This window comes from Myxine glutinosa, chromosome 1, assembly GCF_964187855.1.
Source record: "Myxine glutinosa chromosome 1, kmMyxGlut1.1, whole genome shotgun sequence".
NCBI lineage: Eukaryota > Metazoa > Chordata > Myxini > Myxiniformes > Myxinidae > Myxine > Myxine glutinosa.
In genome coordinates, this window is record NC_136261.1 from 406,295,204 (window position 1) to 406,322,515 (window position 27,312).

Consider the following 27,312-nt stretch of genomic DNA (forward strand, 5'->3'; position numbering starts at 1 on the left):
GGGGTCAAAAGGTCAACATAGGCCAAAGGTCACCAACTTTGCCAGATTTGTAAAATCCTCCATTTTCATCCGATTGACTTGAAATTTGAAGAGGACTTACATATCTGGTCACTGAATTCAACCACCAAGTATATTTGAGGTCAACATCGGTCAAAAGGTCAACATAGGCCAGATTTCTAAAATCCTCAATTTTCATCCGATTGACTTGAAATTTGAAGAGGACTTGCATATCTGGTCACTGAATTCAACCACCAAGTATCTTTGAGGTCAACATAGGTCAAAAGGTCAACATAGACCAGATTTCTAAAATCCTCAATTTTCATCCGATTGACTTGAAATTTGAAGAGGTCTTGCATATCTGGTCACTGAATTCAACCACCAAGTATATTTGAAGTCAACATTGGTCAAAAGGTCAACATAGGCCAAATTTCTAAAATCCTAAATTTTCATCCGATTGAATTGAAATTTGAAGAGAACTTGCACATTGAGTCACTAAATAGGGAAACTAACTATTTTTGAGGTCAAAGGTCAACTCAAGGTCAACCTTACAAAATCATCATTTTTCATCTGAAAAATCCTGACTTTTCCTCCTGTTGACTCAAGCTTTGATCAAGATTGTCAATTTTAATCTTGATGAAATGGACAATTTGCCGTATCAATGGAATTTTTTTCTTGGGGGTGGGAGGCGGATTTTGCAAGCATCGTGCTCCGCATGACGTCTTCTTGTTATAATGTTTGTTTTTTATGCGGAATTCTAATTTTAATGACACCGTGGTGTCAAGGGGACGTTTCCGAGAGGAACGAGCGGTCACAGGAACTTGTACGATGTAAAATAAATGAAATACAGTAGCTGGGACGTTTGTACCAACACGTGCACAACAACCAGCGGCAACACGTCCTCGGCACAAGAAAAAACATCCTACTCACCATCAACATCACCCTCACCTTACTCTCTCACTTCATGTGTCTTTTTATTGTACACATCTTGAAGAGGACAGGTAAGTCAGTTCGTATTTAAATTTCAAATTTATAGACCCTTCAGAGTCCATGAAACAGCTTGAAAAGTTAAAAACAATTCTGTAAAACAATTACCAAAACTAGAACGGCACCCAGTAGAGAGCATACCTCCGCCAGGTGAACAGTTTACGTTTTGTATCCCAGAGTAGACCAGAAAATCACAATACAGAATCACATTTAATCAAAATCATCCGTCCACAACTTTTTGAGATATCCTGATATGTATCGTTTTTGGCCCTATCTCCCAATGGTGAAGAATCACTTAAAAAAAAAAAATTCTCATATACACATCCATATTCAGATCTTCACCAAAATCGAATCGATTCTTCCTTGTCACACACACACAACTGGTTCACAAAGTTTCGGCCAAGTCCGTACATAACTTTTTGAGATATGTTGCTCACAAAAAACGGACAAACAGACAGAGGTGAAAACATAACCTCCGTCCACCTTTGGTGGCGGAGGTAATTATGCTTTCTTTAAATAGCAGCTTTCTGCAATTTCAACACAATTAAGAGGCCACCCTCCTGATCGTATTTCAAGCATTCCTTCATTATATAATAAGGGGGAAAGGAACCACAGCTGCCCCCATTCAGTAAGGGGAAAAGCAAGGAAAATAAGAGGAAAAGCACCATATAATTTGAGCTATGACTGTGTGATGCTGTTTTGAACTTTCTTAAAACTTTGACAGTTGACAAATAAATTAATAGGAATGAAATATTGATACAAGTAACAAGTTACACTCTTAGTCGATTTTGATATTTTATTGTCCTCATTTGCATAATACATCAGCACAAATAAATTCGCTTTCCCTGCCACTTTACAATACACTTTCAGTACAGGACTCGGAATGCCAAGGATTCGGACTCAGAACCGTTGGACTTGGAGTCAGACGGCAGGGGACAGCTTGGACCTGAGTCGGACAAGGTGAACTCGACTACAACACTGATGCACAGATGAGCAAACACACACACATTGCTTCGAATTAAGTGTAGTTATTTGCGATAATGTTATAAGTTGAAATCTGGTACATGACCACTTGTTTGTTTTTTAACATAAATCTTCATATCAGACAATGAAAAAGGTGATGCAGAGTTTGATATTCACTCCTTGGATGAGCAAAGACTCAATCCACCCACTTTTACAAGATCTGCATTCATCCCAAGGTGGAGCAATTTTAAGATGAATATGCAAAAAGGTTGTCGACTGTGAATGATGATACATTCAACTCATTGTGTGTTTAGTTCAACTTACAATGAAATAATTTGAAAGTCGGACCCTGCTATTCGTGGTTCCACTATTCATGGGCGATAAAATGCGACTTGTTTCTCTATTCGCAGAAAAATATCCCGCGAATTTACTTTAAAAAAAATCTATTCGTGGCCGTGTTCCGCAAGATCGCGGTTTTTTTTTCCTATTCGCGGCCGTGTTCCGAGAATTGGCGGTTTTTCATGGGCATTGAAACAATGCCGCGGCATACATTCGAGGGATTTTCATCAACCTTCGTGGATTATCGTCGACATTCTCTGGATTTGCCTCACCATTCACAGTTTGGTCCTTTCTATTCGCAGATTTTCGTGACTTGGGAACCAATCCCCCCTTTTTCCATTGAAACAATGCCCCGCTATCCGCGGTTTTGCTATTCGTGGTTCTGCTATTCACGGGCGATAAAATGTGACCTGTTTTTCTATTTGCAGAAAAGTGTCCCGCGAATTTGCATTTTTTTTCTATTTGCGGCCGTGTTCGCGAGATCGTGTTTTTTTCCTATTCGCGGCCGTGTTCCGAGAATTCGCGGTTTTTCAGGGGCATTGAAACAATGCAGTGGCATACATTCGAGGGATTTTCATCGACCTTCGCGGATTATCTTCGACATTCTCTGGATTTGCCTCACCATTCGCAGTGTGGTCCTTTCTATTCGCAGATTTTCGTGGCTCGGGAACCAATCCCCCCTTTTTCCATTGAAATAATGTCCCGATATTCACAGTTTCGCTATTCGCGGATTTTCCAGGAACGTATCCCCCATGAATAGCGGGGTCCCACCGCACTTGATTTATGCAAAATGTTAAATGATTCAACTTCAGGAAGATGAAAACCAAAAAAAAAGCAACAGTTGCTTTGAAAACATTTGAGCGACAAGGCAGAGCAATCAGAGATTTCAGACCTTCGCGAGGACGTGTTTGTGTGGTGTATTTTGTGTGGTACTTATTAGCTGTTGTGTTTGTGTGGTTTATCGATGACGTATATTTATGTTCATCCAATATGGCTGCCGAACCACGTGGCCGATGACATCATCAATTTAATTCTCCCATATAATTTTTGTGTCGATGATGCTCAAGAAATATCAAAGTGATCGGATCAAACTACTTTTCTAATTATAATGTCATAATGAAGGCACCAATGAAATCATCATTAACACATCTTATCTCCGATGAGGAGTACTTGACAATGAGCCATGTTTCATTTTTTTTTTCCATGGATCGATTCCAAAGATATAAAGGTGCAAAATGGCGTCCGTATCATGTGACCTATAACGTCATAATTATCATTTTAAAATTTTACAGGAGGAGGTGCTCCTATGGTGAAACTTTATTTGCAATCGGACGAACGGTTACAGAGAAAAGTGTACTCACATTCTGTGTGGACAGACAGACAGACAAACAAACGGATCCAATGCAATGCCCTCCCCTCTGGTGAGGGTAATAAAGAGACAAATATTTGTGCATCGTCGTGTAACTATAACCGTCGATGGAAACGGCTTGTTTATGGACAGGTGCATAGTTTGTGATTATCTTGAGATTTTGGAGGGTCCGGTTGGTAGATTCAGTCCACATGAAAATGCAATAATCAGTAATTCTTTCCCCCTCCCTTTTTTTCATGTCAGAAATTTTCAAAATCAACGTTCTCTGCAACCGTTGGTCCGATTGACACGACATTTTCACCAAGTGATTGGCTCGACCTGTATAATTTTCGACTGCTAATTATGACGTCATGTGTCGTGTGGTATGGGTGCCATCTTAGGAAACATCTTCAAGTTTGCCACTCTATCTCTGAAGTGGTTCGATTGAAAAAAATTGAATCATGGCTCATTCTAAAGAACTCTGCATTGGGACCAAAAATACATAATCATCAAAAAATACATTCATATATATAAAAAATATATTCCACAAACATCATAGCTCCTAAACCATGTGACCTATGACGTCATGGCCGGGGACCATTTGTTTGTCTTTGCGATCATGCCTGCAAAGTTTGGGCTCGATCTGTTCAGCCATTTCGGAGAAAAAGGGTTTTTAGTTTTTTTTCAGGCTTTCGTGTTAAAAACAATATGGCAGGCCAACCACGTGACCTAGGACGTCAAAACCTTTTGGTTTCTGAATTTATTTTTCCATAGATGATGCACAAAAATTTTCATATTAGGGGATTAAGGGTTCTATTTGTCGATTTCTCATGTCATAGCGTTAGCACTTATTTTATCATCAAAAATTTTAGTTAACACTTTTTAAATCGGCAATAAACAGTTATTTTTGTTGTTTTTCGTATCTGCCATTGTAATTTTGTGTAAGGGGTATATTTGATATTGCTTTAGGTTGTAGTTATGTTGGTAGTGATTAGAAGCGTTTCTTCATGCTTCAACTTATTAACCTCCGAGTCCCTTGTCTTCTCTGCAGGGCCAAAGGAGTATTCATCTTCCACTTTAATCCACAGAACTCCAGCAGGTCTTCCTATTTCCGAGTCATTTTCATATCTGGACACATTGGTCAGTTCTGAGCTTGTCCGTGCATGGCAAGACTCCATGAAACGGCAGAGTATGGCATACATGGTGGATGTGAACTTTAGTGTGGCCAAAAAGCAGAGTCGAATCCTCGCCGGAGCGGGCTCGGCACGGGCACAGAGCGCTCCGAGGATCTCGATTCCCAGTCCTCTAACCACGGCTCTGAGTGATGCCTTCGGCAAACCCTGGCTCTCCAGCCAGGCTGGGATGACACTGATGCTGCTGCCTTGACCTCTTATAGAATCCACAATATGTCTGGAGCCTGCAAAGAAATCAGAAAGTGAAAAAAAACAATCTTTTCTCAAAGAACGTCATAAACAAATGCTCAATACTTGCTATACTTCCATGTACCATAAATGGCATGGTGTTTTTGAACATGTTTATTCATATATTTTGTATGAACGATACGACAACTGTATCTGAGTTCAATCCATCTCCTCAATGGGTCCTTATGACAGGTCTTTATAGACATGTGTGGAAACATACCTCGATGGCAGTCGGACCTCAACATCCGTGGTCCCAACATTCGTGGGTTCTGCGTATTTCTGGTTAAAAAAAAAAAAAAAAAAGATTTTTTTTTTTTTTTTTTTGCGCATCAGGACTGGTCTCCTATATCCACCGCCGCTGATATTAATTCAGTCTGGGAATTCTTCCACAGAAACCTGCTCTCTCTTATGCACAGATGCATCCCATCTTGTCTTCAATTATCTTATCCATCCTCCCGCTCTTGGTACTCTGAATCCTGTGGTGAGGTAGTTGCTTTAAAACAACTTGTATTCTCCTCCTAAAAGGCAAATACAACTGAAGACAACCTCAGATAATTCCACAAAGCCCACAACGAGTGTGTCTACTCTCTGGAGGGCCAGAAAACAACATCTGTCCAATTTCAAGAATGAGCTTTCAAATTCGTCTCCCTCCTCTAAAACCTGGTGGTGCCTTGTCAAGACTTGCACTTTGTGCCCTCTCCGTGCTTTGTTTCCCTCAGGTATATGCAGGACGCATGCGGTCCAGCAGCATCCCCTTCCTAGTGAAACCGTCTAAATCCAGAACCACTGCTCACCTCCGCTCATTTATTCATCTTTTTCCCCATCTATGGAACCACCTTCCATACTCTCTTCAAATCTCATTCTTCCCTCTAGGTCTTCAAGACAGCTGTTCACCCCCATCTCAAGTCATCGCCCATTCAAAAATCATGATCTTTTCTACACCCGTTAAATCACCCCCATCCCTCTTATAATTTTTCCTTATGTGTCCATCTTTCCCACCCTTTGCATTCTCCCTTACCCCTCATTGTTACCTGTATCTCATGTTTGTCCATCTCCAACTATTTTCTTCCTCAGCCTTGCTGTTCCCTTTGTTATGTTGTGTGTCCTGATTTGTTCTGTGTCAAAGCTCTTCCCTGAGCCGAGACCATGCAGAGTTAAAATAAGAAAAAAAAATTGGATTTCCCATTCGCGGCATTTTTCAGAAACGTATCCCTCGTGAATGTCGGGGTCCGACTGTGTATTTGTGTATGTGTGTACATATACAGTGTTGTCTTCTTGCAGTACAGAGCTCTTGTAGTACAGCACTTGCAGTACAGAGCTTGCAGCGTTAGTGTGTAAAATTTCTGAGAATATCCCGAAGACTCAATAGCTCAGTGGGCTGTCCTTGGGTTCGGGCAAGTGATGAGGTCCTTGGGTTTGAGTCCTGGGTTGTCAGGATTTCTTTTATCAGATTATAATCAGTCAGCCCATGCAGGAATTCATTCCTGTTCGATACACATATACATACATATATACATACATACATATATATATATACATATACATACATATATACATACATACATATATATATACATATACATACATATATACATATACATACATATATACATACATACATATATATATACATATACATACATATATACATATATATATACATATATACATACATACATACATACATATATATATACATATACATACATATATACATACATACATATATATATACATATACATACATATATACATACATATATACATACATACATATATATATACATATACATACATATATACATACATACATATATATATACATACATATATATATACATATACATACATATATACATACATACATACATATATATATATATATACATGACCTTACAAAGCGTCAGTGCTGCTGAAGCGGTTCTTGGCACAAGTTACACTGTGTGGTTTGCCATTCCCTTACCCAAAAAACACGAAGTAATCGTAAATATGAGTTAAATCAGAAGCATTCATGTGGTGTAAACTTGCTGCGAATGTTCCTACTTCGCTCTCCGTGACAATTCATGTGCAATTATCACCGATTTAAATGGTTGAAAACAATCAGCTCGCAACGACAATTGGGAAGTTATAAATTAGTTAGTTAATTAATCTTACCTCTTACATGAGCCTCGATTCTGCACACAAAAAAAAACAAAAAAGGGACGAATCTGCTTCACAGAATCAGCCCCTAAGCTCAAAGAAAAGCTTATTAAAATCATCATTTAAGGAAAATTATTCATTGTGACGAATCTGTATCACAGAATCGGCTACAACAGTAACACTCACACGAAAGCTTGAATTAATTTATCAATCATTGCCTCCGTTATTGATGAGGGGTTGTATGATCACATAGATGAATTATATGTAAATCGAATACCAATCGGAATCTGTATCACGATATTGATGTCAACAAAATAACGAGAAAATTTTCAGAAATGTTTGTTGAATCAATGCTGAGGATCTCCTGGTTGAACAGATCGCACTTTGAGGAAACAACGCACGGAGCGCTCAAAATGGCCTCCACCCAACAACAATCAGGATTTACTCATTACCTTCGCAAAAGCGGAAGGTTATGTTTGATCGCTGTGTATTTATTTGTATGTCTGTGTGTGTGTGTGTGTGTATGTTATTCGCATAACTCAAAAAGTATTCAACCGAATTGCATGAAATTTGGTGGGATGATAGGTTATTATACGGGACACATTTGATTAGATTTTGGGAGCAATCGGGTCAAAGGTCAAGGTCAAGGTCACGAAAAGGTCAAAATCGTATTTTAGTACAGTACAGAACAGTAGCTGCGGCGAAGGTATGCGCTCTACCGAGTGCCCGTTCTAGTTAGAATTAGATTACCCCCACCCCATCAGTACAACGAAAGGAGTCGGAAATCGTGAAAAAAACCCAACAACAACAACAACAACGACGAACCGAGCAGGACGATGTCTGGCCTCAGGAGTCAGATTCCAAACTTCCCTCCGAAATATCCAGTCAGAACAAGCCCCGCCCTCCTCGCAATGCATGCCGGGATGCAAGCAACCTTGATTGGGTGTCTGTTTATTACGTACGCAAGTTCAGGCTGGTGAGTGGCAGGAGTGTGTTCCATTAGTAAGCAGCTCGCTATCGCTTTAGAAGCTAAACGTTCCGTATGAACAGGTTTGCAAGCCGCTGGGCAAGATATAGAATTTTTTTTTCAAGATAAACACACAACCCCCCTTCCAAAATGCACAATGGTAGGGTCCATATATAAGCTTCATAGGGAGCACACGCACACCTATCTGACTCAGTGACTCCCCATTTATTAGTCCCTGAGACCGGGTAATGTCATCGTGTGTGTGTGTGTGTGTGTGTGTGTGTGTGTGTGTGTGTGTGTGTGTGTGTGTGTGTGAATAAAAGAGGGAGATAGAATTGTGAGGAACAGAAATGAAAAAACGAGATGTGTGTGTGTGTGTGTGTATGTGTGTATGTTTGTGTGTCTGTATGTGTGTGTGTGTGTGTGTGTGTGTGTGTGTGTGTGTGTATGTGTCTGTGTGTCTGTTTGTGTCTGTTTGTGTATGTATGTGTGTGTGTGTGTATGTGTGTATGACTGTATGTGTATGTATGTGTCTGTGTGTATGTATGTGTGTGTGTGTGTGTCTGTGTGTGTCTGTTTGTGTATGTGTGTGTATGTGTGTGTGTCTGTGTGCAAAGCAACAGGTGTGTCTGTGTGTGTGTGTATGTGTTTGTGTCTGTGTGTGTATCTGTGTGTATGTATGTGTGTGTCTGTGAATAAGAGAGACAGAATTGTGAGGAACAGAAATGAAAAAACGAGATGTGTGTGTGTGTCTATGTGTGTATGTGTCTCTGTATGTGTGTCTGTCTCTCTGTGTGTGTCTGTCTCTGTGTGTGTATCTGTCTCTGTGTGTGTGTCTGTCTCTGTGTGTGTGTCTGTCTCTGTGTGTGTGTGTGTATGTGTGTGTGTGTGTGTGTGTGTGTGTGTGTGTGTGTGTGTGTGTGTGTGTGTGTGTGTGCAGTGTCCAGTGTCCATGCCAGGGCTGTAACATTTTTACCATTTGATTTTGTCATCAACTTTTCACCAAACCTTTATTATGAGAATACGGAGAAGGCAAATGAATAATTTTGTCAAAAGGTCAAAGGTCAGTGTCACATAAAATCATCAATTTTTATCCGATTGACCAGAAATTAAAAAAAAATTGCATATTGCGTCACTCAATCGGTTCACCAATCAAAAGCTACAAGCAGATTATTTTTTTAGATAAAAAGGTCAAAGGTCAAGTTCGCGAAAAATCACCAATTTTCACCCAATTGACCTAAAAATTCAGGAATTTGCATACCGGCTCACTGAATTGGTCCACCAATTAAAAGCTAGAAGCTGATTTTTTTTGTTAGATATAAAGCTCAAAGGTCAAGGCTGCGTAAAATCATAAATTTTCATTTTGAATGTTTTAAAACTGTTTCCGTTATTTTTCCATACAGAAGAGGAAGAAGAAGGCGAAACCCAAACGGACGTGGATGCGCTTTGCATTTTCACGTGCTTTCTAGTTTATCTTTCTCTCTCTTTTCGTCCTCTCACTCTGTAACTTATTAAATTGTTTTGGAGGAAGTTGTCACAACACGATCGAGTGAAACTGAAAACGACGACCCGGACAACATCAGATCGAGTACCACAATGACACCGTTTCCATGGAGACGGCCATGTTGTGAAGCGGCGCGGGGCCGAGCGCGGCGTGGGAGTGTGATTCGAGCAAGCCACTCGCCAAAGGAACACACAGCCAGGTGGAGACAGGTAGCGGCGCGGGGCCGAGCGCGGCGTGGGAGTGTGATTCGAGCAAGCCACTCGCCAAAGGAACACACAGCCAGGTGGAGACAGGTAGCGGCGCGGGGCCGAGCGCGGCGTGGGAGTGTGATTCGAGCAAGCCACTCGCCAAAGGAACACACAGCCAGGTGGAGACAGGTAGCGGCGCGGGGCCGAGCGCGGCGTGGGAGTGTGATTCGAGCAAGCCACTCGCCAAAGGAACACACAGCCAGGTGGAGACAGGTAGCGGCGCGGGGCCGAGCGCGGCGTGGGAGTGTGATTCGAGCAAGCCACTCGCCAAAGGAACACACAGCCAGGTGGAGACAGGTAGCGGCGCGGGGCCGAGCGCGGCGTGGGAGTGTGATTCGAGCAAGCCACTCGCCAAAGGAACACACAACCAGGTGGAGACAGGTAGCGGCGCGGGGCCGAGCGCGACGTTGGAATGTGATTCGAGCAAGCCACTCGCCAAAGGAACACACAGCCAGGTGGACACAGGTAGCGGCGAGGTGCCGAGCGCGACGTGGGAGTGTGATTCGAGCAAGCCACTCGCCAAAGGAACACACAGCCAGGTGGAGACAGGTAGCGGCGCGGTGCCGAGCGCGACGTGGGAGTGTGATTCGAGCAAGCCACTCCCCAAAGGAACACACAGCCAGGTGGAGACAGGTAGCGGCGAGGTGCCGAGCGCGACGTGGGAGTGTGATTCGAGCAAGCCACTCGCCAAAGGAACACACAGCCAGGTGGAGACAGGTAGCGGCGAGATTAATGAATGCAGGGGTGTGTTCCGTTACCAAGCAGTTAGCGAGCGCTTGACAAACCAGACGTTCCTTAGCAACGGTTTTGATTCGTTACCAAGCAGCGAGCAAGCGCTTGACAAGCCAGCCGTTCCTCAGCAATGGTTTTGATTCGTTACCAAGCAGTGAGCAAGCGCTTGACAAGCCAGCCGTTCCTCAGCAATGGTTTTGATTCGTTACCAAGCAGCGAGCAAGCGCTTGACAAGCCAGCCGTTCCTCAGCAATGGTTTTGATTCGTTACCAAGCAGCGAGCAAGCGCTTGACAAACCAGCCATTCCTTAGCAACGGTTTTGATTCGTTACCAAGCAGCGAGCAAGCGCTTGACAAGCCAGTCGTTCCTCAGCAACGGTTTTGATTCGTTACCAAGCAGTTAGTGAGCGCTTGACAAACCAGCCGTTCCTTAGCAACGGTTTTGATTCGTTACCAAGCAGTTAGCGAGCGCTTGACAAACCAGCAGTTCCTTAGCAACGGTTTTGATTCGTTACCAAGCAGTTAGCGAGCGCATGACAAACCAGCCGTTCCTTAGCAACGGTTTTGATTCGTTACCAAGCAGTTAGCGAACACTTGACAAGCCAGCCGTTCCTTAGCAACGGTTTTGATTCGTTACCAAGCAGTTCGTGAGCGCTTGATAAACCAGCCGTTCCTTAGCAACGGTTTTGATTCGTTACCAAGCAGTTCGCGAGCGCTTGATAAACCAGCCGTTCCTTAGCAACGGTTTTGATTCGTTACCCAGCAGTTAGCGAGCGCTTGACAAGCCAGCCGTTCCTTAGCAACGGTTTTGATTCGTTACCAAGCAGTTAGCGAGCGCTTGACAAGCCAGCCGTTCCTTAGCAACGGTTTTGATTCGTTACCAAGCAGCGAGCGAGCGCTTGACAAGCCAGCCGTTCCTTAGCAACTGTTTTGATTCGTTACCAAGCAGTTAGCGAATGCTTGACAAGCCAGCCGTTCCTTAGCAACGGTTTTGATTCGTTACCAAGCAGCTAGCGAACGCTTGACAAGCTAGCCGTTCCTTAGCAACGGTTTTGATTCGTTACCAAGCAGCGAGCGAGCGCTTGACAAACCAGCCATTCCTTAGCAACGGTTTTGATTCGTTACCAAGCAGCGAGCAAGCGCTTGACAAACCAGCCGTTCCTTAGCAACGGTTTTGATTCGTTACCAAGCAGCGAGCGCTTGACAAACCAGCCGTTCCTTAGCAACGGTTTTGATTCGTTACCAAGCAGCGAGCAAGCGCTTGACAAGCCAGCCGTTCCTCAGCAATGGTTTTGATTCGTTACCAAGCAGTTAGCGAACACTTGACAAGCCAGCCGTTCCTCAGCAATGGTTTTGATTCGTTACCAAGCAGTTAGCGAACACTTGACAAGCCAGCCGTTCCTCAGCAATGGTTTTGATTCGTTACCAAGCAGTTAGCGAACACTTGACAAACCAGCCGTTCCTCAGCAATGGTTTTGATTCGTTACCAAGCAGTTAGCGAACATTTGACAAACCAGTCGTTCCTCAGCAACGGTTTTGATTCGTTACCAAGCAGTTAGCGAGCGCTTGACAAGCCAGCCGTTCCTCAGCAACGGTTTTGATTCGTTACCAAGCAGTTAGCGAGCGCTTGACAAACCAGTCGTTCCTCAGCAACGGTTTTGATTCGTTACCAAGCAGCGAGCAAGCGCTTGACAAGCCAGCCGTTCCTCAGCAATGGTTTTGATTCGTTACCAAGCAGTTAGCGAACACTTGACAAACCAGTCGTTCCTCAGCAACGGTTTTGATTCGTTACCAAGCAGCGAGCAAGCGCTTGACAAGCCAGCCGTTCCTCAGCAATGGTTTTGATTCGTTACCAAGCAGTTAGCGAGCGCTTGACAAACCAGCCATTCCTTAGCAACGGTTTTGATTCGTTACCAAGCAGCGAGCAAGCGCTTGACAAGCCAGCCATTCCTTAGCAACGGTTTTGATTCGTTACCAAGCAGCGAGCAAGCGCTTGACAAGCCAGCCGTTCCTCAGCAATGGTTTTGATTCGTTACCAAGCAGCGAGCAAGCGCTTGACAAACCAGTCGTTCCTCAGCAACGGTTTTGATTCGTTACCAAGCAGCGAGCAAGCGCTTGACAAGCCAGCCGTTCCTCAGCAATGGTTTTGATTCGTTACCAAGCAGCGAGCAAGCGCTTGACAAACCAGCCATTCCTTAGCAACGGTTTTGATTCGTTACCAAGCAGTTAGCGAGCGCTTGACAAACCAGCCGTTCCTTAGCAACGGTTTTGATTCGTTACCAAGCAGTTAGCGAGCGCTTGACAAACCAGCAGTTCCTTAGCAACGGTTTTGATTCGTTACCAAGCAGTTAGCGAGCGCTTGACAAACCAGCCGATACTTAGCAACGGTTTTGATTCGTTACCAAGCAGTTAGCAAACACTTGACAAGCCAGCCGTTCCTTAGCAACGGTTTTGATTCGTTACCAAGCAGTTCGCGAGCGCTTGATAAACCAGCCGTTCCTTAGCAACGGTTTTGATTCGTTACCAAGCAGTTCGCGAGCGCTTGATAAACCAGCCGTTCCTTAGCAACGGTTTTGATTCGTTACCAAGCAGTTAGCGAGCGTTTGACAAGCCAGCCGTTCCTTAGCAACGGTTTTGATTCGTTACCAAGCAGTTAGCGAGCGCTTGACAAGCCAGCCGTTCCTTAGCAACGGTTTTGATTCGTTACCAAGCAGCGAGCGAGCGCTTGACAAGCCAGCCGTTCCTTAGCAACTGTTTTGATTCGTTACCAAGCAGTCAGCGAATGCTTGACAAGCCAGCCGTTCCTCAGCAACGGTTTTGATTCGTTACCAAGCAGCTAGCGAATGCTTGACAAGCCAGCCGTTCCTTAGCAACGGTTTTGATTCGTTACCAAGCAGCGAGCGAGCGCTTGACAAACCAGCCATTCCTTAGCAACGGTTTTGATTCGTTACCAAGCAGCGAGCGAGCGCTTGACAAACCAGCCGTTCCTTAGCAACGGTTTTGATTCGTTACCAAGCAGCGAGCGAGCGCTTGACAAACCAGCCATTCCTTAGCAACGGTTTTGATTCGTTACCAAGCAGCGAGCGCTTGACAAACCAGCTGTTCCTTAGCAACGGTTTTGATTTGTTACCAAGCAGCGAGCGAGCGCTTGACAAGCCAGCCGTTCCTTAGCAACGGTTTTGATTCGTTACCAAGCAGTTAGCGAGCGCTTGACAAGCCAGCCGTTCCTTAGCAACGGTTTTGATTCGTTACCAAGCAGTTAGCGAGCGCTTGACAAGCCAGCCGTTCCTTAGCAACGGTTTTGATTCGTTACCAAGCAGCTAGCGAACACTTGACAAACCAGTCGTTCCTTAGCAACGGTTTTGATTCGTTACCAAGCAGTTAGCGAGCGCTTGACAAGCCAGCCGTTCCTTAGCAACGGTTTTGATTCGTTACCAAGCAGTTATCGAGCGCTTGACAAGCCAGCCGTTCCTTAGCAACGGTTTTGATTCGTTACCAAGCAGTTAGCGAGCGCTTGACAAGCCAGCCGTTCCTTAACAACGGTTTTGATTCGTTACCAAGCAGTTAGCGAGCGCTTGACAAGCCAGCCGTTCCTTAGCAACGGTTTTGATTCGTTACCAAGCAGCGAGCGAGCGCTTGACAAGCCAGCCGTTCCTTAGCAATGGTTTTGATTCGTTACCAAGCAGCTGGCGAGCGCTTGACAAGCCAGCCGTTCCTTAGCAACGGTTTTGATTCGTTACCAAGCAGTTAGCGATCGCTTGACAAGCCAGCCGTTCCTTAGCAATGGTTTTGATTCGTTACCAAGCAGTTAGCGATCGCTTGACAAGCCAGCCGTTCCTTAGCAATGGTTTTGATTCGTTACCAAGCAGTTAGCGAACGCTTGACAAGCCAGCCGTTCCTTAGCAACGGTTTTGATTCGTTACCAAGCAGTTAGCGAGCGCTTGACAAGCCAGCCGTTCCTTAGCAACGGTTTTGATTCGTTACCAGGCAGCGAGCGAGCGCTTGACAAGCCAGCCGTTCCTTTGCAATGGTTTTGATTCGTTACCAAGCAGTTAGCGAGCGCTTGACAAGCCAGCCGTTCCTTAGCAACGGTTTTGATTCGTTACCAAGCAGTTAGCGAACACTTGACAAGCCAGCCGTTCCTTAGCAACGGTTTTGATTCGTTACCAAGCAGTTCGCGAGCGCTTGATAAACCAGCCGTTCCTTAGCAACGGTTTTGATTCGTTACCAAGCAGTTCGCGAGCGCTTGATAAACCAGCCGTTCCTTAGCAACGGTTTTGATTCGTTACCAAGGAGTTAGCGAGTGCTTGACAAGCCAGCCGTTCCTTAGCAACGGTTTTGATTCGTTACCAAGCAGTTAGCGAGCGCTTGACAAGCCATCCGTTCCTTAGCAACGGTTTTGATTCGTTACCAAGCAGCGAGCGAGCGCTTGACAAGCCAGCCGTTCCTTAGCAACTGTTTTGATTCGTTACCAAGCAGTTAGCGAATGCTTGACAAGCCAGCCTTTCCTTAGCAACGGTTTTGATTCGTTACCAAGCAGCTAGCGAACGCTTGACAAGCCAGCCGTTCCTTAGCAACGGTTTTGATTCGTTACCAAGCAGCGAGCGAGCGCTTGACAAACCAGCCATTCCTTAGCAACGGTTTTGATTCGTTACCAAGCAGCGAGCGAGCGCTTGACAAACCAGCCGTTCCTTAGCAACGGTTTTGATTCGTTACCAAGCAGCGAGCGAGCGCTTGACAAACCAGCCATTCCTTAGCAACGGTTTTGATTCGTTACCAAGCAGCGAGCGCTTGACAAACCAGCTGTTCCTTAGCAACGGTTTTGATTCGTTACCAAGCAGCGAGCAAGCGCTTGACAAGCCAGGCGTTCCTCAGCAATGGTTTTGATTCGTTACCAAGCAGTTAGCGAGCGCTTGACAAGCGAGCCGTTCCTTAGCAACGGTTTTGATTCGTTACCAAGCAGTTAGCGAGCGCTTGACAAGCCAGCCATTCCTTAGCAACGGTTTTGATTCGTTACCAAGCAGTTAGCGAGCGCTTGACAAACCAGCCGTTCCTTAGCAACGGTTTTGATTCGTTACCAAGCAGCGAGCGAGCGCTTGACAAACCAGCCATTCCTTAGCAACGGTTTTGATTCGTTACCAAGCAGCGAGCAAGCGCTTGACAAACCAGCCGTTCCTTAGCAACGGTTTTGATTCGTTACCAAGCAGCGAGCGCTTGACAAACCAGCCGTTCCTTAGCAACGGTTTTGATTCGTTACCAAGCAGCGAGCAAGCGCTTGACAAGCCAGCCGTTCCTCAGCAATGGTTTTGATTCGTTACCAAGCAGTTAGCGAACACTTGACAAGCCAGCCGTTCCTCAGCAATGGTTTTGATTCGTTACCAAGCAGTTAGCGAACACTTGACAAGCCAGCCGTTCCTCAGCAATGGTTTTGATTCGTTACCAAGCAGTTAGCGAACACTTGACAAACCAGCCGTTCCTCAGCAATGGTTTTGATTCGTTACCAAGCAGTTAGCGAACATTTGACAAACCAGTCGTTCCTCAGCAACGGTTTTGATTCGTTACCAAGCAGTTAGCGAGCGCTTGACAAGCCAGCCGTTCCTCAGCAACGGTTTTGATTCGTTACCAAGCAGTTAGCGAGCGCTTGACAAACCAGTCGTTCCTCAGCAACGGTTTTGATTCGTTACCAAGCAGCGAGCAAGCGCTTGACAAGCCAGCCGTTCCTCAGCAATGGTTTTGATTCGTTACCAAGCAGTTAGCGAACACTTGACAAACCAGTCGTTCCTCAGCAACGGTTTTGATTCGTTACCAAGCAGCGAGCAAGCGCTTGACAAGCCAGCCGTTCCTCAGCAATGGTTTTGATTCGTTACCAAGCAGTTAGCGAGCGCTTGACAAACCAGCCATTCCTTAGCAACGGTTTTGATTCGTTACCAAGCAGCGAGCAAGCGCTTGACAAGCCAGCCATTCCTTAGCAACGGTTTTGATTCGTTACCAAGCAGCGAGCAAGCGCTTGACAAGCCAGCCGTTCCTCAGCAATGGTTTTGATTCGTTACCAAGCAGCGAGCAAGCGCTTGACAAACCAGTCGTTCCTCAGCAACGGTTTTGATTCGTTACCAAGCAGCGAGCAAGCGCTTGACAAGCCAGCCGTTCCTCAGCAATGGTTTTGATTCGTTACCAAGCAGCGAGCAAGCGCTTGACAAACCAGCCATTCCTTAGCAACGGTTTTGATTCGTTACCAAGCAGTTAGCGAGCGCTTGACAAACCAGCCGTTCCTTAGCAACGGTTTTGATTCGTTACCAAGCAGTTAGCGAGCGCTTGACAAACCAGCAGTTCCTTAGCAACGGTTTTGATTCGTTACCAAGCAGTTAGCGAGCGCTTGACAAACCAGCCGATACTTAGCAACGGTTTTGATTCGTTACCAAGCAGTTAGCAAACACTTGACAAGCCAGCCGTTCCTTAGCAACGGTTTTGATTCGTTACCAAGCAGTTCGCGAGCGCTTGATAAACCAGCCGTTCCTTAGCAACGGTTTTGATTCGTTACCAAGCAGTTCGCGAGCGCTTGATAAACCAGCCGTTCCTTAGCAACGGTTTTGATTCGTTACCAAGCAGTTAGCGAGCGTTTGACAAGCCAGCCGTTCCTTAGCAACGGTTTTGATTCGTTACCAAGCAGTTAGCGAGCGCTTGACAAGCCAGCCGTTCCTTAGCAACGGTTTTGATTCGTTACCAAGCAGCGAGCGAGCGCTTGACAAGCCAGCCGTTCCTTAGCAACTGTTTTGATTCGTTACCAAGCAGTCAGCGAATGCTTGACAAGCCAGCCGTTCCTCAGCAACGGTTTTGATTCGTTACCAAGCAGCTAGCGAATGCTTGACAAGCCAGCCGTTCCTTAGCAACGGTTTTGATTCGTTACCAAGCAGCGAGCGAGCGCTTGACAAACCAGCCATTCCTTAGCAACGGTTTTGATTCGTTACCAAGCAGCGAGCGAGCGCTTGACAAACCAGCCGTTCCTTAGCAACGGTTTTGATTCGTTACCAAGCAGCGAGCGAGCGCTTGACAAACCAGCCATTCCTTAGCAACGGTTTTGATTCGTTACCAAGCAGCGAGCGCTTGACAAACCAGCTGTTCCTTAGCAACGGTTTTGATTTGTTACCAAGCAGCGAGCGAGCGCTTGACAAGCCAGCCGTTCCTTAGCAACGGTTTTGATTCGTTACCAAGCAGTTAGCGAGCGCTTGACAAGCCAGCCGTTCCTTAGCAACGGTTTTGATTCGTTACCAAGCAGTTAGCGAGCGCTTGACAAGCCAGCCGTTCCTTAGCAACGGTTTTGATTCGTTACCAAGCAGCTAGCGAACACTTGACAAACCAGTCGTTCCTTAGCAACGGTTTTGATTCGTTACCAAGCAGTTAGCGAGCGCTTGACAAGCCAGCCGTTCCTTAGCAACGGTTTTGATTCGTTACCAAGCAGTTATCGAGCGCTTGACAAGCCAGCCGTTCCTTAGCAACGGTTTTGATTCGTTACCAAGCAGTTAGCGAGCGCTTGACAAGCCAGCCGTTCCTTAACAACGGTTTTGATTCGTTACCAAGCAGTTAGCGAGCGCTTGACAAGCCAGCCGTTCCTTAGCAACGGTTTTGATTCGTTACCAAGCAGCGAGCGAGCGCTTGACAAGCCAGCCGTTCCTTAGCAATGGTTTTGATTCGTTACCAAGCAGCTGGCGAGCGCTTGACAAGCCAGCCGTTCCTTAGCAACGGTTTTGATTCGTTACCAAGCAGTTAGCGATCGCTTGACAAGCCAGCCGTTCCTTAGCAATGGTTTTGATTCGTTACCAAGCAGTTAGCGATCGCTTGACAAGCCAGCCGTTCCTTAGCAATGGTTTTGATTCGTTACCAAGCAGTTAGCGAACGCTTGACAAGCCAGCCGTTCCTTAGCAACGGTTTTGATTCGTTACCAAGCAGTTAGCGAGCGCTTGACAAGCCAGCCGTTCCTTAGCAACGGTTTTGATTCGTTACCAGGCAGCGAGCGAGCGCTTGACAAGCCAGCCGTTCCTTTGCAATGGTTTTGATTCGTTACCAAGCAGTTAGCGAGCGCTTGACAAGCCAGCCGTTCCTTAGCAACGGTTTTGATTCGTTACCAAGCAGTTAGCGAACACTTGACAAGCCAGCCGTTCCTTAGCAACGGTTTTGATTCGTTACCAAGCAGTTCGCGAGCGCTTGATAAACCAGCCGTTCCTTAGCAACGGTTTTGATTCGTTACCAAGCAGTTCGCGAGCGCTTGATAAACCAGCCGTTCCTTAGCAACGGTTTTGATTCGTTACCAAGGAGTTAGCGAGTGCTTGACAAGCCAGCCGTTCCTTAGCAACGGTTTTGATTCGTTACCAAGCAGTTAGCGAGCGCTTGACAAGCCATCCGTTCCTTAGCAACGGTTTTGATTCGTTACCAAGCAGCGAGCGAGCGCTTGACAAGCCAGCCGTTCCTTAGCAACTGTTTTGATTCGTTACCAAGCAGTTAGCGAATGCTTGACAAGCCAGCCTTTCCTTAGCAACGGTTTTGATTCGTTACCAAGCAGCTAGCGAACGCTTGACAAGCCAGCCGTTCCTTAGCAACGGTTTTGATTCGTTACCAAGCAGCGAGCGAGCGCTTGACAAACCAGCCATTCCTTAGCAACGGTTTTGATTCGTTACCAAGCAGCGAGCGAGCGCTTGACAAACCAGCCGTTCCTTAGCAACGGTTTTGATTCGTTACCAAGCAGCGAGCGAGCGCTTGACAAACCAGCCATTCCTTAGCAACGGTTTTGATTCGTTACCAAGCAGCGAGCGCTTGACAAACCAGCTGTTCCTTAGCAACGGTTTTGATTCGTTACCAAGCAGCGAGCAAGCGCTTGACAAGCCAGGCGTTCCTCAGCAATGGTTTTGATTCGTTACCAAGCAGTTAGCGAGCGCTTGACAAGCGAGCCGTTCCTTAGCAACGGTTTTGATTCGTTACCAAGCAGTTAGCGAGCGCTTGACAAGCCAGCCATTCCTTAGCAACGGTTTTGATTCGTTACCAAGCAGTTAGCGAGCGCTTGACAAACCAGCCGTTCCTTAGCAACGGTTTTGATTCGTTACCAAGCAGTTAGCGAGCGCTTGACAAACCAGCAGTTCCTTAGCAACGGTTTTGATTCGTTACCAAGCAGTTAGCGAGCGCTTGGCAAACCAGCCGTTCCTTAGCAACGGTTTTGATTCGTTACCAAGCAGTTCGCGAGCGCTTGATAAACCAGCCGTTCCTTAGCAACGGTTTTGATTCGTTACCAAGCAGTTCGCGAGCGCTTGATAAACCAGCCGTTCCTTAGCAACGGTTTTGATTCGTTACCAAGCAGTTAGCGAGCGCTTGACAAGCCAGCTGTTCCTTAGCAACGGTTTTGATTCGTTACCAAGCAGTTAGCGAGCGCTTGACAAGCCAGCCGTTCCTTAGCAACGGTTTTGATTCGTTACCAAGCAGCGAGCGAGCGCTTGACAAGCCAGCCGTTCCTTAGCAACTGTTTTGATTCGTTACCAAGCAGTTAGCGAATGCTTGACAAGCCAGCCGTTCCTTAGCAACGGTTTTGATTCGTTACCAAGCAGCTAGCGAACGCTTGACAAGCCAGCCGTTCCTTAGCAACGGTTTTGATTCGTTACCAAGCAGCGAGCGAGCGCTTGACAAACCAGCCATTCCTTAGCAACGGTTTTGATTCGTTACCAAGCAGAGAGCGAGCGCTTGACAAACCAGCCGTTCCTTAGCAACGGTTTTGATTCGTTACCAAGCAGCGAGCGAGCGCTTGACAAACCAGCCATTCCTTAGCAACGGTTTTGATTCGTTACCAAGCAGCGAGCGCTTGACAAACCAGCTGTTCCTTAGCAACGGTTTTGATTCGTTACCAAGCAGCGAGCAAGCGCTTGACAAGCCAGGCGTTCCTCAGCAATGGTTTTGATTCGTTACCAAGCAGTTAGCGAGCGCTTGACAAACCAGCTGTTTTGATTTGTTACCAAGCAGCGAGCAAGCGCTTGATAAACCAGCCGTTCCTCAGCAATGGTTTTGATTCGTTACCAAGCAGTTAGCGAGCGCTTGACAAGCCAGCCGTTCCTTAGCAACGGTTTTGATTCGTTACCAAGCAGTTAGCGAGCGCTTGACAAGCCAGCCGTTCCTTAGCAATGGTTTTGATTCGTTACCAAGCAGTTAGCGAGCGCTTGACAAGCCAGCCGTTCCTTAGCAACGGTTTTGATTCGTTACCAAGCAGCTAGCGAACACTTGACAAACCAGTTGTTCCTTAGCAACGGTTTTGATTCGTTACCAAGCAGTTAGCGAGCACTTGACAAGCCAGCCGTTCCTTAGCAACGGTTTTGATTCGTTACCAAGCAGTTAGCGAGCGCTTGACAAGCCAGCCGTTCCTTAGCAACGGTTTTGATTCGTTACCAAGCAGTTAGCGAGCGCTTGACAAGCCAGCCGTTCCTTAACAACGGTTTTGATTCGTTACCAAGCAGTTAGCGAGCGCTTGACAAGCCAGCCGTTCCTTAGCAATGGTTTTGATTCGTTACCAAGCAGCTGGCGAGCGCTTGACAATCCAGCCGTTCCTTAGCAACGGTTTTGATTCGTTACCAAGCAGTTAGCGATCGCTTGACAAGCCAGCCGTTCCTTAGCAATGGTTTTGATTCGTTACCAAGCAGTTAGCGATCGCTTGACAAGCCAGCCGTTCCTTAGCAATGGTTTTGATTCGTTACCAAGCAGTTAGCGAACGCTTGACAAGCCAGCCGTTCCTTAGCAACGGTTTTGATTCGTTACCAAGCAGTTAGCGAGCGCTTGACAAGCCAGCCGTTCCTTAGCAACGGTTTTGATTCGTTACCAAGCAGCGAGCGAGCGCTTGACAAGCCAGCCGTTCCTTCGCAATGGTTTTGATTCGTTACCAAGCAGTTAGCGAACGCTTGATAAGCCAGCCGTTCCTTAGCAACGGTTTTGATTCGTTACCAAGCAGTTAGCGAACACTTGACAAGCCAGCCGTTCCTTAGCAACGGTTTTGATTCGTTACCAAGCAGTTCGCGAGCGCTTGATAAACCAGCCGTTCCTTAGCAACGGTTTTGATTCGATACCAAGCAGTTCGCGAGCGCTTGATAAACCAGCCGTTCCTTAGCAACGGTTTTGATTCGTTACCAAGCAGTTAGCGAGTGCTTGTCAAGCCAGCCGTTCCTTAGCAACGGTTTTGATTCGTTACCAAGCAGTTAGCGAGCGCTTGACAAGCCAGCCGTTCCTTAGCAACGGTTTTGATTCGTTACCAAGCAGCGAGCGAGCGCTTGACAAGCCAGCCGTTCCTTAGCAACTGTTTTGATTTGTTACCAAGCAGTTAGCGAATGCTTGACAAGCCAGCCGTTCCTTAGCAACGGTTTTGATTCGTTACCAAGCAGCTAGCGAACGCTTGACAAGCCAGCCGTTCCTTAGCAACGGTTTTGATTCGTTACTAAGCAGCGAGCGAGCGCTTGACAAACCAGCCATTCCTTAGCAACGGTTTTGATTCGTTACCAAGCAGCGAGCGAGCGCTTGACAAACCAGCCGTTCCTTAGCAACGGTTTTGATTCGTTACCAAGCAGCGAGCGAGCGCTTGACAAACCAGCCATTCCTTAGCAACGGTTTTGATTCGTTACCAAGCAGCGAGCGAGCGCTTGACAAACCAGCCGTTCCTTAGCAACGGTTTTGATTCGTTACCAAGCAGCGAGCGAGCGCTTGACAAACCAGCCATTCCTTAGCAACGGTTTTGATTCGTTACCAAGCAGCGAGCGCTTGACAAACCAGCTGTTCCTTAGCAACGGTTTTGATTCGTTACCAAGCAGCGAGCAAGCGCTTGACAAGCCAGGCGTTCCTCAGCAATGGTTTTGATTCGTTACCAAGCAGTTAGCGAGCGCTTGACAAGCAAGCCGTTCCTTAGCAACGGTTTTGATTCTTTACCAAGCAGTTAGCGAGCGCTTGACAAGCCAGCCGTTCCTCAGCAACGGTTTTGATTCGTTACCAAGCAGTTAGCGAACACTTGACAAGCCAGCCGTTCCTCAGCAATGGTTTTGATTCGTTACCAAGCAGTTAGCGAGCGCTTGACAAGCCAGCCGTTCCTTAGCAATGGTTTTGATTCGTTACCAAGCAGTTAGCGAGCGCCTGACAAGCTACCCGTTCCTTAGCAACGGTTTTGAAAGGAGTGCTTGAGCCACTTGAGAGTGGTAAACTTGGTAAGTGAACACACCCGAGAGCACGTACGGATCACAAACCGTGGACAATGTTTACATTTTCATTTGTACCAGCATGTGAGACTCTGCGCCGGCCGGCATCACGACGATGTCTGTGGGAGTCGGAGCGGTGCTGCTCCACCATTTCCTCGTGTCTCGCGGACACGTGACGCTGCTGGCCTTGCTGAAGTCGTCGAGAGCGGTGCTCCTGCTCTCTGCGTGCTTTCCGTCTCATCGCATCTCGAGCACACCTTCCGATTTGGGATTTCCGTTTCCTCGGCATACCTGTGATGGATAATCTTTGGGATAGGAACAAGAAAACGATTCCTGGGATATCCCGCCCTCCGCGAGGGGATAACTAGCGTCGTTCGCGAGTTGGAGTTTGCAGTTTCGTCACATGTGATCACACACAAATGTAACTTCTTTATTTATTTTATTTTTTTGTATCACAAACCTTCCTGGGAGTTCCCTGGTTCCACATGTACAGTCACGTGAAAAAGTAAGTACACCCCATGTAAAGTTTTGACTTTTTCAACATATTTTAACATACAGCTATTTGATCTTCATTTCAACAATATTGACAGATAAAGGTGATATAATATAACAAATATCATGAAACATTTACATTTTGTAGTCCATTGTATAATTTAAATAAACATAAATGCAAATTTCGCATGTGGAAAAAGTAAGTACACCCCTACAATTATCACTACTTCAAGTACCTAAAATTACAATGAGGCGCACCAGCTCAGGTGCAAATGATTAGAACATCGTTAGAGATGATCTTGGAGGAACCTGTCTTATTTAAACCTCAGACATTTAGTTTGGTTTGCTCTTTGTTGTTCAAGTGTGCTGCATTACCATGCCGAGATCAAAAGAGCTCTCTGAGGTCTTCAGAACGAAGGTTATAGATGCCTATGAGACTGGGAAGGGATTAAAAAAGATCTCCAAACAATTTGAAATCAATCATTCGACTGTCTGGAAGATCATCTACAAGTGGAGAAGATTCCAAACAACTGCCAACTTGTTCAGGCCAGGCCGCCCCAGCAAGTTCAGCCCGAGAGCAGACCACAAGATGCTGAAAGAAGTCTCGAAGAACCCCAGAATGTCATCACGGGACCTACAGGTAGCTCTTGCCACTGTTGATGTCAAAGTGCACGAGTCTACCATTAGAAAGAGGCTGCACAAATTTGATCTACATGGGAGGTGTGCCAAGAGGAAACCGTTGCTGTCCAGAAAGAACATCATGGCAAGACTAAAGTTTGCCAATGAACACGTAGGCAAAGACCAGCACTTCTGGAACAATGTGCTCTGGACAGATGAGTCAAAGGTAGAGCTATTTGGCCACAGTACCAGAAGACATGTTTGGCGAAAACCAAATACAGCATTTGACCACAAGAACCTGATACCAACTGTAAAGGATGGTGGTGGAAATATTATGGTTTGTGGCAGCTTCGCTGAATCAGGACCTGGGCAGCTCACAATCATAGAATCCACTATGAATTCTTCATTGTACCAGAGGGTGCTTGAGGATAATGTGAGGCGATCTGTCGGAAAGTTGAAGCTCATCCGAAGGTGGACCTTGCAACATGACAATGACCCGAAACATACCAGTAAATCCACCAAGGAATGGCTGAAAAGAAAGAAATGGAGGGTTCTGGAATGGCCAAGTCAAAGCCCAGATCTAAAACCCATCGAGATGTTGTGGGGGGATTTGAAACGAGCTGTGCATGCAAGAAACCCCTCAAACATCGCACAGCTGAAAGAATTCTGCATGGAGGAGTGGGCAAAAATGTCTCCCAGTCGATGTCAGAGACTGGTAGACAGTTATAAGAAACGCCTACTTGAGGTTGTTTCTGCCAAAGGGGGCAATACCACCTATTAGAGCCAAGGGTGTACTTACTTTTTCTACATGCGAAATTTGTATTTATGTTTATTTAAATTATACAATGGACTACAAAATGTAAATGTTTCATGATATTTGTTATATTATATCACCTTTATCTATTAATATTGTTGAAATTAAGATCAAATAGCTGCATGTTGAAATATGTTGAAAAAGTCGAAACTTTACATGGGGTGTACCGCACTTACTTTTTCACATGACTGTATTTTTTTTTTTTTTTGTATACAAGATCGAGGCTCGTGAAAGAGCGAATATTAATCACACAGAAAGACAAACCGACACATAAAACATATAACATCGGGAGCGGTAGACAAGATGGGGAGAGAGGGGGAAGGACACAAAACACAACATTTGAGAGCAGGGACCGAGAGACATGGAGACATCGAGAGATTTAAGAGAGGGCGAGGGCTTTGGGGGGGGGGGCATGGGAAGGGGGCGGTGGGAGAGGTATAAAACATATTGACACTGCCAGGACTTCCAGGAAAGAAGTTGGAATTTCAAACAAGGTGGATCTGGGGTGAATTAGCGGGGGTAGAAAAGTTCAAGGTTTTGGATGGGGGAAGATAAGAGATGGTGGTGAACAGCTGTTTTAAAGACCTGGAGGGAGGAGTGGGATTGAAGGGAGTGAGGGAGTTTGTTCCAGAGGCGGGAGAAAAGAGGAATGAAAGAGTGAAGGTGAGCAGAGAGCCGAGATTTCGGCAGTTTAACCATCAGAGGGTTGCTGGCAGATCTTGTGCGACCTGTAGGAATATTTGGGGGACAGAGCACAGAGAGAGCTGGGGGTGCAAGGCCGGAGAGGAGTCGGTAGAAGACAGAAAGACCACCTACCTGCCTGCGGTGAGTGAGTGAAAGGCCCTCAGAGATAGCTTCATCGCGGGAGATTCCAATAATTCTGAAAGCTTTGGTTTCAACAGCGTGAAGCCGAGCTAGGTGTGAGGCAGGAGCACCGGCCCATAGGGGAGAACAGTATTCCATTGAGCTGCGGATGAAAGCCTTGTATGTGGTGAGGAGCTCAGGTGTGCCGAGGAAGGACTTCGCACGACGGAGGATGCCCAGTCGGCGACTGGCTTTGGAGGCCAGCTTGGAAATGTGGTTTTCCCAAGAAAGATCATGGCAGATAGTGAGACCCAAAATCTTGAGCGACAGAACTTCTTGGAGAGGATTGTTGAGAAAGTAGATGGGAGGGTTGTCCAGTCGATCTTTTCGGAGAGACATAGTAAGAGTGTGAGATTTGTCAGGATTGAAAGACATGTTCCACTTGTTTGACCAGTCTGTGATTTTGTCCAGGTCTTCAGAGAGTGAGGAGGCAGCAGACTGCCGATCTGAGGGAAGAGGAATGGAGCGGCAGAGAGTGGAGTCATCAGCAAAGAGATAGAGAGGATTTTCGAGAGAGTCAGAGAGATCATTGATGAAGACCAGAAAAAGCACGGGGCCCAGAACACTGCCTTGGGGAACTCCAGCCTGAACAGGAAGAGGAGATGAGAGAAACCCATTCAGGGCCACACGTTGACGACGACTAGAGAGGAAGTCCGCCAGCCATGCGTGGAGATTTCCATGGATACCAAAGGAGGAGAGTTTGGTGAGCAGAGCGGGGTGCCAGACCGTGTCGAAGGCACGTGATATGTCGAGGGAGACAGCTCTAATTTCCTGTTTGGCATTGAGGACCTCCATCCATTGTTGAGACAGCAGAAGCAGCATGTCCAGAGTAGAGTGACCTGGTCTGAAACCAAATTGATGATCAGAGATCAAGCCATTGGAGAAGAGGAAAGATTTCATATCCGAAGCAATGATGGATTCCATGACTTTGCTGATAATTGGGAGAAGGCTGATTGGTCTGTAGTTGCTAGGATCTGTTTTTGCACCTTTTTTGTGCAAAGCGGTGATGTTGGCTGATTTCCAAGCAGATGGCAGTTGACCTTGAGCAAAAGAGAGGGTGAAGAGAACAGAGAGAGGGTGAGATAGAGCAGCAGAGCAGTATGTCCCTTACGCCGGCATTTTGCGGGTTTATTCCCTTTAAAATGCGTTTTCTCTGCAACCGTTGGTCCGATTGACATGAAACTTTCACCAGCGGACTGCCGCCTGCTGTGTAATTTTTAGCAATATTTATGACCTCATAGTTCACGTGGTGCGGGCGCCATCTTGGAAATACTGAAAAAAATTGCACCTCTAATATCCCCAAAAGCGCTCCATGGAAAAGATTGAAAGGTGGCTCATTGTAAAGTACTCCCAAAGTGGAATAACGTATGTTAATGATGATGTCATAGGTGCCTTCATTATGACGTCATAAATGGACAAGTACGAACGCTTGATCCGATCAGTTTGAAATTATTGGGCGAGATCTCGGGATAAATTGGTCAAGAAAAAATAATGATGACGTCATCTGTCACATGGTACAGCAGCCATATTTTTATGGCGTATCCTGTAGGGCAATGCCATCTGGAACACCGTTTGTCTGTCCATCCTGTGTATGTATGTGTGTCTCTCACAAACGTCCACCAATCAGAGATGAGGATCTGGTCACATGACAGGGGGACAGCAGATCCGCCACTCATCGGA

General features: G+C 46.1%; 1 protein-coding gene across 2 annotated transcripts in view; it reads right to left on the bottom strand.

Annotated features, from left to right (window-relative positions):
• Positions 1–1,766: 1,766 nt before the first annotated feature.
• Positions 1,767–27,312, bottom strand: part of LOC137417226 (uncharacterized) — a 27,998-nt gene continuing 2,452 nt past the window's right edge. The window contains exons 1-2 of one of the 2 annotated variants that reach the window (XM_068103060.2): positions 22,923–23,193; positions 1,767–5,051 (exon numbers count right to left, since the gene is read on the bottom strand). In XM_068103060.2, the coding sequence (XP_067959161.2) occupies positions 4,600–5,051; positions 22,923–23,133 (663 nt within the window). In that variant the 5' untranslated portion in view covers positions 23,134–23,193 and the 3' untranslated portion in view covers positions 1,767–4,599. Of the gene's footprint in view, positions 5,052–22,922; positions 23,194–27,312 lie in introns of those variants that run through there. The other variant, XM_078770457.1, reaches the window with a different exon arrangement.